The sequence below is a fragment of the Ambystoma mexicanum genome, chromosome 10 (genome assembly GCF_040938575.1).
Source record: "Ambystoma mexicanum isolate Mex_15411 chromosome 10, UKY_AmexF1_1, whole genome shotgun sequence".
NCBI lineage: Eukaryota > Metazoa > Chordata > Amphibia > Caudata > Ambystomatidae > Ambystoma > Ambystoma mexicanum.
Genome location: NC_090932.1, coordinates 152,908,397 through 152,927,155, shown reverse-complemented (window position 1 = coordinate 152,927,155; position 18,759 = coordinate 152,908,397). Strand labels below are relative to the sequence as shown.

Sequence of the window (18,759 nt, the reverse complement as noted above, 5' to 3'; positions counted from 1 at the left end):
AAGAGGTAATCTTCACTGCTCTTGGTGGTCTCTTCTTCGTCCCAGTACTGTCAACTGTTACATGTAAATATTGAGGGGAATTGGCTTATAATAGCCTATAGAGGTTGGGGGAAGGTTAGATTGATTGTCACTAGGGAAAAGGGGATATCATGTATCACCTAAGGCTCACCCCACTCCCAATCCTCAAGGACCCTCGATCCAGGTGATCCTGCCCGCTTCTCTGCCCCCAAGCTCAGGAACCAAAAGCAATGGTCTTTCCCTGGCCACCTGCCTAGAGGATCCAAGGTGAGTAGGAAAGACAATACCCTCAGGCTTCTCACTGGTGAAAAAGAAGTTCACATTTTTTCAGGAGAGGAAGATCAGAATAGCTAAAGCATGGTAGGGGAGGAGGAGATGTGGCTGGACTGGATTAGGTGGGGGGAAAGATAACTTTTGATGGTTTTGAGAAAGTTGGAGATGGATGGGGCAACATGGCTGTTGGGTGGGAGGACATTCCAGGGTCTTTGTGGCCTTTGGGTGAAGGCTTGCTTTGTGTGTAAATGTTAGCTTGCATTGTGGTGTGTATTGTAAATTTTGATTGGCATGTCTGGTGTTTGTGTGGGTGATTGGCTGAGTTTGTTTTGCAGGCAGGGTGGGGTTTTGATTATGACCCAGAGGCCATTGAAAGCAATTCTCTGAGTTCTGACGAGCCAATGGAGCTGGGAGAGAACTTGGATGATGTGTTTGTGTTTGGGTGGGTGTAGCTCGAGTCTAGCTCCTTTGTTCTGTATGGCTTGCAGGGAGGAAAGAGTGTTCATGGGGAGTCCAGTGAGGATTGAGTTGCTGTAGTGCAGCTTGGAGAGGGTGAGTGCCTGGACTGCGGTACAGAGATTGTGTAGGGGGAGAAAGTGTATTATTTTGTATAGAGTGTGAGACATGCTTGTGCAGCTATGTGGTCTGTGAAAAATTGGCAGGGGTTGGTGGTGAAACCTAGGGACTCTACTGCTGTGGAGCGGGATATGTGTGGGTTTTCTGTGGTGAGTTCATTGACCCAGAGGGGTGAGGTTGGGTTTATGTCTGGTGGGACAGATTAGGAGGTATTCAGTTTTGGTTGGGTGAGTTTTAGGAAGTGGGTGGCCATCCAGGTGCTGATAGTGGAGAGACAGTTTTTGAGGGTGTTGAGTTCAGAGGGGGAGGAGATCTTAAAGCATACCTTATGTGTCATCTGCATATTGGTGAAAGTGTCTGCTGTGTATGCTTTAAGACTATTAGAGGGAATCACTGTATCGGTTGAACAGGAGGGGGTACAGGGAAGATTATTGGAGTACTCTGTATTTGACTGTGGTGGGATCGGATCACTAGGGGGGCATTCAGACCAAATGTGGCTATCTACAATTGAGATGAAATGGTTCCTAGGAGTACATTTGCTGTTATTACAGTGCTTAGAAGTGAGAGGAATCGGCACTGAGCATTAAAAAAAACCTGATATCATGTTCTGTTTACATTTTTTAATGCAGTCATTTAATCTGAGAAAGGGGTCATTTTACAAATTATCTTTTGCCCGTTTGTCCACTTACTTTCAGGATCTTTTCCAGTTAGATCATCTTGTATTATCCTTTTAGTTTCAGCTGGCTACAAATGCATTGTTTGGCTCCAGCGCTTCATCATGAGAACATTCTAATCTGCATGTACATGTTAACACCAGTGCAGTTCCTCGCCAACATATTCCGTTCTTCGCATACAGGAGAGTGTTGCAGTTCTGATTGGTACCTAAGTGCATTTTTTCTGTAATCATAACATTGAATTAGAAATGTCCAGGTAGGAAGAAGCCCCCACGTGAACTGGAAGGCATGCCAATAAAAAGGCCATGTATGACCTATATCTTACTCAGGAAAATCTGCCTTTTGTAATCTTTTCTTTCTGTCTGAGAAAGCCTCTTTCATTTATTGGGGGATCATTTGGAACCTGTTGTTCACACTCTCTTCTTTTGTTCTGTTAGCTGAGAGTCAGCAAAGAGCAAGAACATTTCCTGATCAGCCCCAAAGGCCTTTCCTGCAGTGAAGTCACAGCTTCCAGTTTGGTGAGTACTATAACCAGCCCCCAGAGGAAGTTGTTTTTGTTTTTGATGAACTGTGAAGATGATTTATTGCAAGAGCAGTAGATGCCCATCTCTGTCTGTGTTTAGTAATGATCTCCAATGGTGTGATCAGATACAATCCTATGAGATATTGCTCTTGGCAAATGTGAAGCCAGTGGCAGTAATAACATTAGTGCTGGTGATGCCATTACAGAAAAGGATACTGTTAGAAACCTGGTGATTACCATCAAAAGTACAACACTAAGACTTTTTCTGTCTCGAAGTATGAGAAGAGTGTGGGAAGCAAAGACTAATTTTTGACAGGAGGGTATGTACACTGCAAGCATTACTATGAATTTGCGAAAGATACCGTGATATTATTACCTGTGAAAGTGGTCTTTTCGGAGGAAAGTTAATTTACCATGTGGGTGTTTCTTCTTTAATGAGGCTTTCCCCTTGTCTCTTTGTTAAAGTTTCAGAAACCTGTGTGTGAGGTCTAACCTAGGATTAGTACATTTACACTTTTATGGTGAACTTCATCTAACGTCTGCTTTTGCCAAATGTTTTCCTTCTTAGGGTTTTGTCCCACGTTGGGTACATTTTTGCATACATTCAATGGTGGGGATGTGAGGATTACCTTCTGTGCAAGAAATAGCAGCGCATGAGTTACCTTGCCATCTCAGCCCAAGAACTCATGTCATTGCACAATGTATGTTCTGCCTCTGGAGTTTGTATAGGCAAGCGACACACTTTTACCAGCTACTGCCTTAATGGTACTACTAGGCCATAAGATGGCAACAGCAATGATATTAGTAGCTGGGCATGTCATGGAGGCACATGGAAAATGCCTATCTCAGGGGTCTGCAGCCTTTGGCTCACCAGATGTGTTGGAGTACATTTCTCATCAACTCCAGCCAGCATAGTCAAGGATGAGAGGTCATGGGAGTCATAGTCTAAAAACATGGAGAGCCTCATAGGTTGGACCATTGACTTATGCAAGTGCCAAAACTGTTGGATTTGCCAATGCTTTGTTAACAGGATTTCCTTGCAAAGAACAGAAGCAAGGGCACACATGTCTCTCTCTCTCTCTTTATATATATATATATATATATTTTTTTTTTAATTTTTTTTTTCTTTTTTTTTGAAAGTGTGTTTGTATGTTTGGGGTTGGCTCCAGCCCCATAACAGATGGTGGGATGAAATTTGGGCTACGATATTTGCGTTCTTTTTCTTGTTGAATTAGACACAGATAGGCAGACCTTGGTAACAAATCCTGAGAGAGTTAAAAAAATTATTGTACGAAAGGGATTGGATTGACACGATAGACAAATTCCATTCATATCCCTCTCTTAGTGATTTAAAGTATGAGCATAAAAAGCAGGGGACGACATCCTTTATAATGACCCAGTTTCCAAATTGATATTATCGCTCACTTCTCCTCAGACTAAGATGGAATATTCTTGCAACAAGAGAGGTTATGAGGAGATGGAAAATAGTAGATAGCGAGAATTATTTTTGCCGATTTTCTAGGAAACCAGGGGAAACAGAAACCTACATGTATCTATTACTGCCATGCCCGGAGATACAGGCAACAAGAATGATCTATCTTGAGAGATTTGCAAAGTGGGGAGTTAGAGGTGATGATGCTTATATCTGGACCTGATGTATATCAATCCAGAATAATACAGAGGGTCTGGCTGCAGCATACTTTATGAAATCCCTGCATTTATGCTCTGACAGCTGAGACCTGTAATGCATTAGTCTTTACTGGACATTGGCCCTCATTACGACCAAGGCGGTAAGTATACAACATTACCGGCATGGCGTAACTAACGTTTACGTGCTGGGTCAAAGCCGTAAAAAGCGGGACATTACGACCCATCGTGCACGAGCATTACGCCATGCCGGTAATGTAAACTGCGCCATGGCGTTAATGCCCCCAAAACGGCACCTACCGGCATCGTATGCCGCGCAAGGTGCACCACCGCCACCCCGACCACCGTTCATAGCGGTGACCGTAGTTAGCGGTCACCGCAATTAGCGGTGACCGTAGATAAGCGGAACCGGAAGTAGCGTCACCGCGGCGGAACGGGAAAGAGCACGGCGGCCATCTTTAAAAACACAATCCATTGGCATCCTCCGCAACCACTGGACATCCGAGCCTGAGACCCGGCAAATACCATCAGCAACCTTCTTCCTGCAAGAAAATGCCTAAAGTGGTTAAAAAAGCCTGTGACCGCCAGCGGCAAGACCGCTTCACCAGAGAGGAGCTTACCATGCTTGCGGAGACCCTCCAGGAGAACGCCGCAGTGGTATTCTCCAACCAAATGACCAGACCGCCATAGCCAAGAAGAAGGCCATATGGGCACTGGTAGCTCAGCGGGTTAGTGCCGTGGGAACAACACCCCGCAATGTGAGACAGTGCCGCAAGCGGTGGGACGATCTCCGGCTCAGAGTCAGGAGCATACTATCGGCAAACAGGAACCTGGCCACGGCAACCGGGGGAGAATCGGAGTCCCCTATTAAATTGCAGCCATGGGAGGAAATCTGTGCCTCCACAATCGGAATGGAGAGCATAGAAGGAGTAGGAGGAATGGAGAGAGGAGCCCCGACATCAGGCGATGCAGGTAGGTGGCTCAAATCAAGCCATGCAAAATTCACCAAAGTCCATTCATGTGAAGTACAATGTTGCCCCATAGTGTAAATGCAACACATCAGCAGGAGACTGCCCACAGATACATCCGATCTCCACCCTGTACACATGCAGTATGCACACCCTAACTGCAGGCACCCACATACCTCCATGCTACTTCCACACAAAAGGGAGACAACCTGTTTTCCCCTGCCTCAAATGTGCCGCATGTACTAACTGATAAGATGTCAGTCGTCACAATGCCCGCCCAATGTCCGCAGACCCATCAATAACACTTTCCCTCCTTTGCTCCACCACAGGCTCAAATTCCGACCTTGAGGATGAGGACACCACTGCCTCCACACCCACCAAGAGGGCCAGGACAACTGTGCCAACACCACAACCCTCCACCTCTGCCGTCCCGAGGAAAACCCCACAGCAGCCAAAATCCATGCCAGGAAAACAGGACAGGGCACTGACAGCCACCCCAGCAGGCAGCACAGAAGCAGCAGCAGACATTACCCAAATCGTGCCCACAGAAGGGACAGGCTCTGCTGCAAGCAGCACTATTGGGGAAACTGCTGCCATTGCAGCCTCCTCCGATAGCGAAGCAGGGATCATTGAGGAGATTGATGTCGGAAGCCCCACTGCCCACCCTCATTCCCCCTACCTGTCCCTAAGCAGCCCGCATGCGGATGCCACACAGGGGCAGTTAGAGGATGAGGATTGGCCAGGCTCTCCATCCCCGCTGCAGGAGGTGAGCAGCCCAATGGGAATACCACTGCCATTAGCCATGGGCCAGAAAAAACAACAAAGCCTGGAGGAGATCGTCACCCGGCAGCAGCAACTATCCTCGCTCCTCAATGAGCATGTTGCAGAATGTGGGGGGTCAAGGGCAGCAATGGAGAAATGTGCGGAGACAGTGAAGGCTGCTATAGAGTCCTCCACAAAAGACATCTGCGCAGAACTCGCCGCTGTGCGGCACGTCATCTCTGAACTAGTGCAGACAATTCGGGACATGCGTACAAATGAGCAGGCAGGAACCTCCTCGGGTGCCAGCTCGACACCAAGCAGCCCCATCCGCCGATAGGGGAGGAACCTGCGCAGCACAGGCAGGGGTGCCCCGGGGGCCAGGTGAGGGGGCTGCCAATAGTGGCCGGACAGTGGAGAAATCCTATATCAGACACTGCTGCACAGACTTACTCACACCTTTGTAGGGATTCCAGGGGGGAGGGTGGAGGGGGGAGTGGGTGTGTTGGGGAGTTCAGGGGGGAGGGGGAGTGGGTGTGTTGGGGAGTTCAGAGGGGAGCGGGGAGTTCAGGGGGGAGGGGGGAGTGGGCGTGTTGGGGAGTTCAGGGGGGAGGGGGGAGTGGGTGTGTTCAACAAAATCACTTTCACAATACACTTTTCATATTTGCACAAATCACATGTGTGGACATTGCTCATTGCGTATGTGTGATTTATTGGTAAACAGTCCCCAGTGTCCATATAACAGACGCACACAGTGCCACAATCGTCATCTCCAGGTGACACCCCCCATTCGCGTGTGCTAGAATAATTGGTTGATCAGAGTACTACGTATTTCACGCCCCTCCTGTGCATCGCCGCCTCCATGAGGTGCTGCCGAATCCCCACCTTCATCATCCTCATCGTCAGGTGGTTGCAGTTCTGCATCAGGGGGCAGGGGCACATTGCGTCTGACGCACATATTGTGTAGCATGACACATGCCATGACGATCTTTGCCATCTTCTCATGGCGGTACAGGAGTGCCCCACCAGACCTGCTGAGGCAGCGAAACCGTGCCTTCAATAGGCCAAATGCCTGCTCAATCACCACACGGGTACGTGTATGTGCACGGTTGAAGTCCTCCTCGTGCTGGTTCTGTGGGTTCCGGACTGGTGTAAGGAGCCACCTCTTCAGGGGATAGCCTGCATCACCTGTATGTGGGCGAGAATGTATGTGTCAGTCATGACGTCTATTTCAAAACATGACGTGCCACCATGGCTTGCATCCAACTGTTACTTCGGACCTCTTTTAAATGCACTAATTGATTCACACTATGCGACCAGTATATGCTCATGGCTCTTATGGAATGTTGTGCATGCCATCAACCAATGTATGCAGGGGGGTCAAGTGCCTTGTGAGTGTCCATCCACTGTGTTCGTTCATGCCGTTTGTTTTGGTGGCCTGGCACGTGTCCTGTGAGGTCAACGCTCACATCATTGCAACATTGCTGTCAGCCTCATCATGACCCCAGTGAGCAATACTGATGTTGATAGGGACATTTTGTGGGCCTTGCTGTCTGTGTGATGGTGTGTTGATGTTTCTGTCCGTCATGTGCCTCATTCGTGCGCAGTTATGGGGACAGGCCTTTCAGTGGATGGTGTCTGGTGACGTGCATGTAGGTGCATTTCGTTGAGGTCAATGTGGTGTGAATTGGTACAATGCACTTGCAGATGGTTATGTCATGGTTGGGGCACACCTTCATTCACGTGGTGGGGCTGCATACATCGGGCATTAGGTTTAGTGGTGTCAGCTGAAGTTTGTGCTGCTTTAGGGTATGATCTGGCTCCGTTGTCTCTGCTACTCACAGCCAGGTGGAGTATTCATCATTCCCCCCCATTTCAGCCAGGTGGAGTATGCATCACCCCCCCCTTTCAGCCGGGTGGAGTATGCATTGGTACGTTGTTCACCTATCCACTTCACATTTCCATGGTCATGACATGTGACTCACCGAGTAGCCAGGATCTTGGCCCTGCATGTCGCTGCATGTAGCGTGGTATTGTGGAGTCCCGAAGGACCATTGAGTCATGGGTTGATCCGGGGAATCGGGCACAGCAATGTGTGATGATCCTGTTGGAGTCACAGACCATTTGCACGTTGATTGAGTGAAATAGTTTACGGTTGCGGTACGGTACCTCCATGGCATGTGGCACCACCAATTCCACATGGGTGCAGTCAATGGCACCAATGCAACCAGGTTTGCCGGCTAGTGCATGGAAACCCACCTTGGTGTTTACAATCTCCTGGTCAGACCGTGGTAATGAGATGTAGTCGTCTGTGTGCTTGAGGAGGGCATCAAGCACTTGGATCAGTGTACGTGAGAATAATGGTTGTGAAATGACATGCAAGTGTCCCACTGTGTGCTGGTAGGTGCCTGTGGCCAGGAAGTGGAGTACAGACACTACCTTCAGTAGGGGTGGGATGGCGGTTGGTGTTTCTGTCATGCTGACAATGTCGTTGTGTATCATGTCTACGATGGTGGTGATGGTGTCCCGGTCCAAACGGTACAGGGTGTGGATCTGCTCAGCGGTGAGGTTGAATGGACTGGCTCTGATGCGTGGGATTGTGGGCTGCCTGCGTGGTGCCACTGGCTGTGCTGGTGGGGCTTGCTGGCGCTGCCTTGCCCTCCTTCTCCTCCTGCGTCTCCTCTGTGCAGCCTATTGTTGTTGTTGTTGTAGTTGAAGTTGTAGCACTTGCATTGCTATCAGGTCCTCCAGCCCCAACATTGCTAGTCCTATTGGAATCATTGTGGAGTGTGACTGGGTCTGGGGAGGGGTTGGGTGTGCTCTTTTTGTACTTCCTGACTCTGTATTGCCTCCACCTGTGCTGATTCTGTGCACCTGTGGCAGCTGGATTCACTGCACAAGGCCCTTTACGGTTGGTTCGCGATGGCGTAATTAGCACCATGGCGGTAAGGTACTTAACGGGCTGGGTGATGGCGTTAGGTGCATGTCCGCTTGGGTCGTCATTCGCGTAGCTTTGCGCCATGCCGTTATTTGCGGTGTGGCAGGTCGCGTGCGCGCGTCCTTGGTGCAGTTAGCGGCAGCGTTAAATACGATGCCGCTAATGGCATCGTAGTTCACGGTCACGGGTCATGATCGGACCTAGCGGAAAACGATGCCGGTAATCATTTACCGGCATCGTTTTTCACTTACCGCCTGGGTCGTAATGAGGGCCATTAACTTGTAAAGCAGTTGAGGGCTAAATATCTGACGCAGTGAAAAAATGAAATGTAAGTATTATTTGAGTCCCGATTACTTTCTTCTTTTTCTTTCTCTCCTTTCCTTTTTAGTGTCATATGCATTTATATAAAAATGTCTAAAGCCTTAATTTTAACTTTTTGTAGAAAATTCACAGTATGTATGAAAATGTTTTTACATAAAAACGTCCAAAGACTCAATTTTAATAAGGAAACTCACAATATGTATGAAAATGCTTTGAATGATTGCTAGGTTTTATGATCATTTTTAACTTTGTGATTATGTGGAGCTTACATGGATGTAATCATTTTATATGTCAGACCATGTACCAATATATGAATTTTTATTTATCCTTGTGATGTATGTTTCCTATATTTCAATTGTAAAGGCTTTTATTGTAAATCATATACAAATAAATAAATTAATTTTGGCCCATGGCATGGTCGGCATACCAGCCTGGGGTGTACTGGCGATAGTGAAATCCGACCAACCCCACCCATTTGCCCTGCGCAGGGTGGGGTCCGGCCATGTGCTATCAATATAGGCGATTTTGGGAGATTGCCAATTTTGCAATTGTTGGCACCAGCCTCACAACAGTTGGTGGGTCGAAATTGTGCGCCCGAGGTTGGCATACAAGTCTGGGGTGTACTGGCTATAGTGAAATCTGACCAAAACCAGCCATTCGCCCTGCACAGGGCTGGGTCTGGCCCTGTGCTATTAGTATAGGCGATTTCAGGAGATTGCTGATTTTGTGACTTTTCCAATAATAGGAAGTTAGGACACATGGTTGCCATACCAGTCTCGGGTGTACTGGTGAAAGTGACATTTGACCAAGCCCAGCCATTCACCCTGCAAAGAGGTGGAGCGGGGTCCGGCCCTGGTCCTGAGCTATAGTATAGTACAGTATAGGCGATTTTGGCTGGTTGCCGATTTTCAGATTTTTCAAAACTAGGAAGTTATGACACAATAAAACATACACAAGGCTATAGCAGACCCCCATGTGCATGTCAGCTTCAGACCTGTGCAACTTTGCATGGTACCTCTAGTTGCTTATAAATCAAGTGGTTGAAGGCACACGTTGCTAAGCCCTTTTTATTACACCCGAAGCTGGTTTACAGCTGCAATTAAGCAATTAAGTTTCAGAAGACTAATTAGCAATAGCACTGGCATCCATTTAACAGCCAAGAGATACCTCAAAGAAATCCAGGTGGAGGGGGTTGTTTAGGGCAGGGTGAGGCAAGTAGTGAGTGGGAATGGCCATACAGGCTTGCATGGCCCTGGGCAGTCAGTGGATGGGCCAAAGTCCAAATAACACATAGAGGCTGTGAATCACTCCTCACCTCACATCTCTCTCCTATCATCTCTTGCATGGCAATAGGTTTGGCTTATATACAGCGCTGCAGCATCACTTACTAACAAACTTAAAATAATATATGTTTATTAACTGCTATGCCCTTGAAAATTCCTGCATTGGCCGTTGCACATGAAACTGAAAGGCATTCAGTAAGATGTCATCCTGATAGCTGAATGCAGGCCTGGGAGGGTTTTGCTTTGGGTACGATGTTGTTACATCGCCAGTATATTTTTCTATATGTTATTTGCGAAAACCTTTTCAATGAAAAACTCATTGAAAAATATAGGGGTTAGGGGTGAGGGTATATAAGGGGTAGCCCGGTAGCCGGATTGGGGAATAGCGAGTAAATAATAGGGGGGCTAACAACAAAGTTGATGAGTTTAAAAAAAAAAAAATGTCGGCAAAAAACTCATCAAAAAAATAACCACCGATGCAACAACATAGAACCTTTGCTTTGGTATGTAATCCCCCAAGGCGATGACAATCATTATCCAGAGCTCTAAGTGTTTTTGTTAACGCAAGGCGTAGGCATATTTTGCATAACACACAAGATAAAAGTTACCTTTATCCTTCATTTGAATAACCTAAGATTAGACTTGTATATCACCAAACATAAAAACTATCTAGTTTGATATTTGGAGAACATGAACACAAAGAAATGTGCACAATATATGTTCCTCTCACCCATGAATAATCAATCAGTCCTGGTGCTTCTACTTTTTTTTAATTACAGATTATACAGGGTATCAAGCCACACATTAAATACAAATAAATTGGAACATCGCCCTCTAAATAATATTGCCTGCAGCCACAAAATGTTCCTTTGTCTGGCAAACGCATCTGCAGAAATACATAAAGGTGCTGCTCCAATCAATCGTAATTAAATAAAATCAAAAGCAAATTAATACAAATCAGAGTACAGGTCCTAACCGCATCCCGAAAATGCCTTACCTGGTTTGGTATCTTAATGTTTTCCAGTCATAGGTGCCCTGTCTGGTGCACCTGGCCTTGACCGGCGGTCCGTTTACTTCCTTGAGGAACAAGGTATAGACATATATCAGACTGAGGAAACAACTCTCAAAATTCAATCAAAATGTATCCCAACACTGGCAGATAATAACGTAGTGGACATCTTTCAAAAAGCCATGAACAAAGATCTCAGAGAAAACTACATGAAGTTCAAGAAGAATAGAGCACATCATAACCTAACTTATAAAGAGAAACAAGCACTCAATGAGCTGAGCCAAAATATTGACATAGTGACTAAGATGGCAGGTAAAGGAGGAAATATTGTCCTTATGAACAGAAGGATTATGTTTAAGAAGGTCTGAATCATCTTAGCAATGAAACATGGTACAAAGCACTTAACCAGAACCCCATACCAGAATTGCAAAATGCATGGAAAGAAATGAGCCAAGCATGGAGAGATAGTGGACTATTAAATGATGAGGAATATGCCTATATGAATATAACACAACCAGTGATGGCTATTATTTACTTCCTACCTAAAGTACATAAGAAGTATGAGCATTTTTCATCATGTCGACCCATTATAGTAACAGAGAGGATTTCACAATTTATTGACATTCATCTTCAGTCGTTGGCAACAAGTTTAGCGTCCTTCCTTAGGGATCCTAAACATGGAATACAGCAACTTGACCACATACCCTAGGAAGAAAACTTTTGGCTTGTAACATTGGACGTAGTGTCCTTATATACGAGTATTGAGCATACCAGAGGCTTGGAGAGTACAGAGCACTTTCTAAAATCTAGATCCATTTCTTTTGCCAAACACAATGAAATGATACTTCATATGTTGAAATTTGTGTTAGAAAACAACATTTTCACTTTCAATACAATGATATACAGGCAACAACAAGGGACGACGATAGGAGCGAAGTTTGCGCCGCCTATGCAAATTTGTTTATAAGGTATTTTGAACTGAAAATAACGAAATAAATTAAAAACATTAAAAATCTACACATGCAGCAGACTGATCAGAATTTGAAGATGAGAAAGGCTAAAGTAGCCACTGAATTCGATCCTCTTATAGCACAAGGTGCTGGGGAACATATCCTTTGTGTTGTTAACTTCGCTTCTGAAGCTGAAATGCCAGCTGTTTCGGTATTGTGTGTCTGTTTTAAACAAAGGAATATGCTTTTCTTTAAGGCACTGGCTCTTTTTGACAAAGAAAGGGATACTGCTAAGCTGTCAAGCTAGAAAAAAATAGAATTGAATTTCCATATTTAAAGCTCGTTTCCAAGGAAACAAAAATTCCTATAAAAGATACCTAATGATGGAAATCCAGAGTCTGCCTATAAAGGAGGTATCATCAAAGAAACTGCATCTGTGCAAATACCCACAGACTGTGCACTTTGTGGAGTTTGCAGTCTCGGAATGGGCATGCCGACACTTATACTGAATGACCTGTATGCTAGGTCCAAGGAAAACCTTTGCAGGTTCCTGGTTTTACTCAGTATCGCATTGATGATACATCATTCCTTTCCCCTGGTTTTCCCCATTCATTTCCCAACAGTGTAGTTATTCACATCCCAGCCCTTGGTAATTCCAAGAACCCCGTCGAACCGTAGTGCTAATGCCAAATCAGGACTGTTGGTTGGCGTGGCAAGATCAGGCCATAGGCAGGTCCTTTCAGCCAGGCCTCCAAATACACCTTCACTAATGAACTTATCTTGAAGTGCCACTGAAGGGTAATACTTTTGTGATATAGACACATTCCAGTAACTAGTATTTAACCATGTATCAAATGTCAGAGGTCCTCTAGAATGATTCCATCCTTTAGGCTGATCTCATGGAATTTTGTGGTAAGTGACTAGAGATTAGAAAGGTTTTTTTTTCAACACCATGATATCATCTGCCTAAAATAAACGGGGATGCATTGGGTGTGAATTTAAATGGCTGCCCAGCGTCTCAAAAAGCATGTTTTGCATATACAAGGTGCAACATGGGAGGTCCAATGGTTTTCATAATAAATGGACCAAGGTAATTTTGTTTTGAAATGATATAACATATAATTGTTAAAAAAATGATTGTTCCTGCATAGCATTGATATCTTGCTGTTCTCTTTGAGTAGGAATTGGGGAGGGTTGTTGGAGGAGTTCATTGAGACCTCACCTCAGTTTTCGTTGAATTATACCCTCAGCAGGTGACTGGACTCCACAGGAAGGTAACAGGAAAATGTAAGGCACAGGCGCGCTCTCCAGGCAGCAGCTGGGGATTGTTTGGGTCAGCGGCAGGAACTCTCGCTAGCAGCAGCTGGGGATTGTTTGGGTCAGCGGCAGGCACTCCCGCTAGCAGCAGCTGGGGATTGTTTGGGTCAGAAGCAGGCACTCCTGCTAGAAGCAGCTGGGGATTGTTTGGGTCAGAGGCCGGCACTACTACTAGCAGCAGCTGAGGATTGTTTGGGTCAGCGGCAGGCACTCCAGCTAGCAGCAGCTGGAGATTGTTTGGGTCAGAGGCAGGCACTCCTGCTAGCAGCAGCTGGGGATTGTTTGAGTCAGCGGCAGTCACTCCCTATATCAGCAGCTGGGGATTTTCTGGGTCAGCGGCAGACACTACAGCTAGCAGCAGCTGGGGATTGTTTGGGTCAGCGGCAGACACTCCAGCTAGCAGCAGCTGGGGATTGTTTGGGTCAGCGGCAGGCACTCCCTCTAGCAGCAGCTGGGGATTGTTTGGGTCAGCGGCAGGCACTCCCTCTAGCAGCAGCTGGGGATTGTTTGGGTCAGCGGCAGGCACTCCAGCTAGCAGCAGCTGGGGATTGTTTGGGTCAGCGGCAGGCACTCCAGCTAGCAGCAGCTGGGGATTGTTTGGGTCAGCGGCAGGCACTCCCTCTAGCAGCATTTGGGGATTTTCTGGGTCAGCGGCAGACACTCCAGCTAGCAGCAGCTGGGGATTGTTTGGGTCAGCGGCAGGCACTCCAGCTAGCAGCAGCTGGGGATTGTTTGGGTCAGCGGCAGGCACTCCAGCTAGCAGCAGCTGGGGATTGTTTGGGTCAGCGGCAGGCACTCCCTCTAGCAGCATTTGGGGATTTTCTGGGTCAGCAGCAGACACTCCAGCTAGCAGCAGCTGGGGATTGTTTGGGTCAGCGGCAGGTACTCCTGCTAGCAGCAGCTGGGGATTGTTTGGGTCAGCGGCAGGCACTCCGGCTATCAGCATCTGGAGATTGTTTGGGTCAGCGCCAGACACTCCTGCTAGCAGCAGCTGGGGATTGTTTGGGTCAGCGGCAGACACTCCAGCTTGCAGCAGCTGGGGATTGTTTGGGTCAGTGGCAGGCACTCCAGCTAGCAGCAGCTGGGGATTGTTTGGGTCAGCGGCAGGCACTCCTGCTAGCAGCAGCTGGGGATTGTTTGGGTCAGCGGCAGGCACTCCGGCTATCAGCATCTGGAGATTGTTTGGGTCAGCGCCAGACACTCCTGCTAGCAGCAGCTGGGGATTGTTTGGGTCAGCGGCAGACACTCCAGCTTGCAGCAGCTGGGGATTGTTTGGGTCAGAGGCAGGCACTCCAGCTAGCAGCAGCTGGGGATTGTTTGGGTCAGAGGCAGGCACTCCAGCCAGCAGCAACTGGGGATTGTTTGGGCCAGCCTGACTTTCAGATGCTAACTTCTAAAATAATCAGTAACTATATTTTAGGGAATATTTACTCCTTCTCGTTGAGCCATTATTATATCTTGCTCTCTGTAAGGACACAGGGAAATAATTGGACACTTATAACAGTGTTTGCTATCAGTCACCCGTCATCAACAATAAATAAGGAGCAATGGCGTTATATGCAAACTTTCATCTTTTACTGGGTATTGTTTATAAAAAATACCAAATCAGTGAGGAGCTAATTTTGAAGCTGTCTCTTGACAGGCTCACCAATGACAGACTCGGGATGAGTATAGATGCCCCCCCAGAATTATTTTCCCCACGTTTTGGAAATGGACGGTGCCCGTCATCAGCCTGCCAATCTCCATTGACTAGTGCATCTAATCTGGCTTCATCAACATTGTCAGGAGTCTTGGAGGGATTTCAAAATGAAGTTCAACCGAAAAGAAACTGCCCTGCCTTCAGCTAAGCACAGAGAGCTACCAAAAAACAGTAAAAGGGAACATGATCATATTATGTTACTGGCATTTCTACCGTGCACTGCTGGCTGCCATTTGGTCTCAAGGCACTCTGGCAGATCTGAAAAAGAGGGGTATGTTGTGTTGTGTTAAGTTATGCTATGGCATACTATGCTATGCTGTGGTACTACGATGTGTACCCCCCACACCGCGCTGCTAATTGCATTGTCTGCAGGTGCTTAGACAGATCTGAAAGTGAGAGTGTGGGGGCTCAGATTAGAATGATCATGCTCTGTGTGTGGATGGATCTGTTTGTATGTGATTGGTGTGGAAGACATAGAGGCCTGTGTATTCAGACGGCGGCCTTGTTGCCCATTGTTATGGGATGCGTTGGCTGAGGCAGAGGCATGTAAGCTGTTGTAGAGATGTGGAATTCTTATTGGATTGATGTCTGTAGGGAGGGGTGTTAACATTTCTGTGTGTGTGGCATTGGGTGTCTGCATAATGAGTTTGAGCATTGGAGATGAGAGTGTTAGTGTTAGGTGGTTAGGGGGCAATTCATAGCATCCCTGCTATGTGTTTATTGCCAATGTATACATTGAGTAAAATTGCAAAAACAATAATGAAATAATGTGCAACATAGTGTTACTTCTGTATAATGGGTAGATTGGTCAATGTGGCAATTTATATCGTCCCTCCTACATCCAGTAAAAGGAAGAAAAAGGACGATACTTATTGGGACAACCTGGATAGGCTTCTGGTTGGCAACGACTGTTTGTGGTTCTGAGGTATGACTGATTAATGAATGAAGAACATAGCTGCTTTTATCAACTTTTGCATTTCTCCTTAACATTGGGTCATGTGTTTGTTTGCCACCTAAACGTTTTGGGGAACCCTTCAATAATCGCTTGTTCACCATGGACACTTGAGGACTAGATGGGCAAGCGCTGCAGTGAATCCTATGGTTCCCAAATTCTGCACATATCTTGAAGTCTAATATATTTCGTGCTTATCCAATCTCATGGGGTAAAATCATGATTACAGTTCTGAAGAAAATTGTTGTCCGCTAGATGATGTGTTATGTCATTTCTCCAGCATGGGGTCTGGCATGGATTCACATCCTCGGTATAGAAAAAAATCAGTATCAGTTTTGTTTCTGATCTGTCTTTCTTAGTAGTAACCAATCACTGCTCTCTGGGTCATACTGCCCCCAGCCAATGACTGCCCTCTCCCTAAGCCCCGCCTCTGGCAGCCATCCTCAGATTTTTACTGCACGTTCAAGTGTTGGGAGTCCTCGTGCTGTAGCTCTCGAGCTTTTGCTGCGTTTTCGTGCTTTTTCAGGAGATTTTTCTCATTTTTCGGTTAAATAGAGCCTCAAGCTCCACCGTTTCTACATCCGATCAACGGGGATCCGTTTCGGAGTTTTCTACGCCCCTCAAGGGTGAAGTTTTCATCGAGTTACGCGTTTGGAGGATTCCAGAAGTTCCGAGGCCTACCCCGGACATGGCCCAGGAGAAAGGAAGCTCGACGCCCGGGAAGCTGTTCAGGACCTGCCCTGGATGCCAGCTTCAGAATGTTTTCAAGGAGGACGAGCATTCGTTATGCCTCTACTGTCTCCATGAGGACAAGACGCACACGGAGAAGGACTGTGTGTTTTGTGGGAACATGTCGGAGCGGACCATGAAGGATCGCCACCTCCGTCTCGCCAACTGGCTGGAAGGGAAGAGCCCGTCAGGCAAGAAGAAGAAAAAGAAGTCCGAGCGGTCTTCTAAGTCCTGTGAGGGCGCCCCGGCGACGTGGGCCCAACAAAAGGCTAAGCACCGCGAGTCCGCAGGCACCGGGAGTGCCGAACGGTCAGGCTCCTTGGCTGCCAGGCAGGGCGCATCCTCCCCGGCGCCATCAACCACCAGCCAACGCTCTGACTCGGGTAAGAGGAAGTCCGAGAACCCGACGAAGCTTCTGGAGAGGCCCCGGTCGATCTCGAAGATTTCGGCAGAGGGGGAGCGAGGCTCGGACCCTCCCCCCAAGGTGAAGGCCCCAGGCATCCAGAAGGTGACGATGGCCTTAATTCACCCTGCTAAGACCTCGATTGTGGATGTCGCCGCGGCCCTGGCTCAGCCTTTGGAGGCTACACCAGTGGAGGTGCCCTCAGGACCCAGAGTCTCCCTGCCCCCGCGGAGTGAGTCGTCTTTCAGGCCCATTGAGAAGACCCCCACAAAGTCCTCATTGGAAAAGGTGGGGGAGAGGCTGGTGGCCATCGTGGATATGGACACGACCTCTGAAGAAGAGCTCATCGAAGTCGTGGAAGAGGCCCAGCCCATCGGGAGGGATCCCGACGAGGGCGATGACAAGAGCGACAGTGTCTCCAACAAGGCTCCTCAAGAGCCCTCGCGCCCGTCGTTTCCGGCGCCGCAGGACACTTCGGTGGCCATTTTGTCAGCGATCCAGTCCTTATGCTCAGAGATAAGGACAAGATTGCCCCTTCCCCCGACGGAGGTACCTGAGCCAGACCCGATGGGGGAACCGGAGCCAGGACCTTCGGAAAGTCCACCGCATAAGAGGAGGAGGACGCATCCTGCGCCACCTCTCCCACCTCTGCGGCCTGCTCTGCCTTCCCCCTGGTCTACTACCCACGGGGATGATACAGGCACGGACACGGCTACGACGGGTACAGATGATGACGGAGGCAACGACGGGACGTGTTCCCCGTCGCCCCCTGCTCGGGCGTCCCCACCCAACGAGATTGGATCCTTTCATGCCATGATTTCCAGAGCATCCAAGCTTTTCCAGCTCTGCCCAGAAGAGAAGAAAGAAGGGTTCCTTTACCAACGGCGCGAGGCTAAAAGGAAGACGGTCCTCGCCATACCGCTTCTTGATTACATCTGGGATGAGGGGCTCGCCCTCCTCAAGAACCCTGCCACGGCGCCGGCAAAGAGGGACCAGTACGAGAAGAAGTACCGGGCCCCCGACGCTGCCCCCTTGTGCCTTCGGGCACAACCTACCCCGGATTCGGTCGTCTCTGCGGTGGCAAAGAAGAAAGCTGGGGGGGCATCGGCCTCGACATCAACTTCCCCGCGGACGGCGAGGGCAGGAAGTTGGACACGATGGGATGACGGATCATCTCATCCACAGCGACGACTATCAAGGCGGCCAACGCACTGGCTATCGTAGGCCGCTACGACAGGGAGTTGTGGTTCAAAATCGCCCCTCTGTTAGACTTCCTTCCGGACGCCAAAAGGGCTGAGGCCCTTGAAATCCTACAGGAGGATGAGATTTCCTCGGACCACGCCATCACGGTGGCAACGGACATCGCCGATACCGGTTTACGTCAGTTGGGCAACGGCGTTTGCTTGAGACGACGAGGATGGCTCAAGGCCACGGATTTCCGCCAGGACGTACAAACCAAGGTTTTGGACATGCCCTTCGACGGGAACAACCTGTTTAGGAAGGCGGTTGATGAGTCCCTTCAGGCCATCAAGACAGACACAGAGACTGCCCGGGCACTGGGAGTGCTCCAACAACGACGGCCGTCCTTTCGGAGCTCCGGAGGCAGACAAGGTGCCTCCAAGGGATCCGGCAGTGGCTCCTCCACCTACCGCCAAGCGGCAAGATGTTCATCCCAGGAAGCCTACAGGGGACGCGGCAAGTCAGGTGGTGCCCATCGTCG

The 18,759-nt window shown here is 48.2% G+C and overlaps 1 protein-coding gene across 5 annotated transcripts in view; it reads left to right on the top strand.

The window, feature by feature from the left end:
* Positions 1–18,759, top strand: part of ADD2 (adducin 2) — a 573,955-nt gene that overhangs the window by 201,873 nt on the left and 353,323 nt on the right. For all 5 annotated transcript variants that reach the window (XM_069617650.1, XM_069617649.1, XM_069617648.1 and 2 more), the window contains one exon: positions 1,979–2,059. In XM_069617650.1, the coding sequence (XP_069473751.1) occupies positions 1,979–2,059 (81 nt within the window). The remainder of the gene's footprint in view (positions 1–1,978; positions 2,060–18,759) is intronic.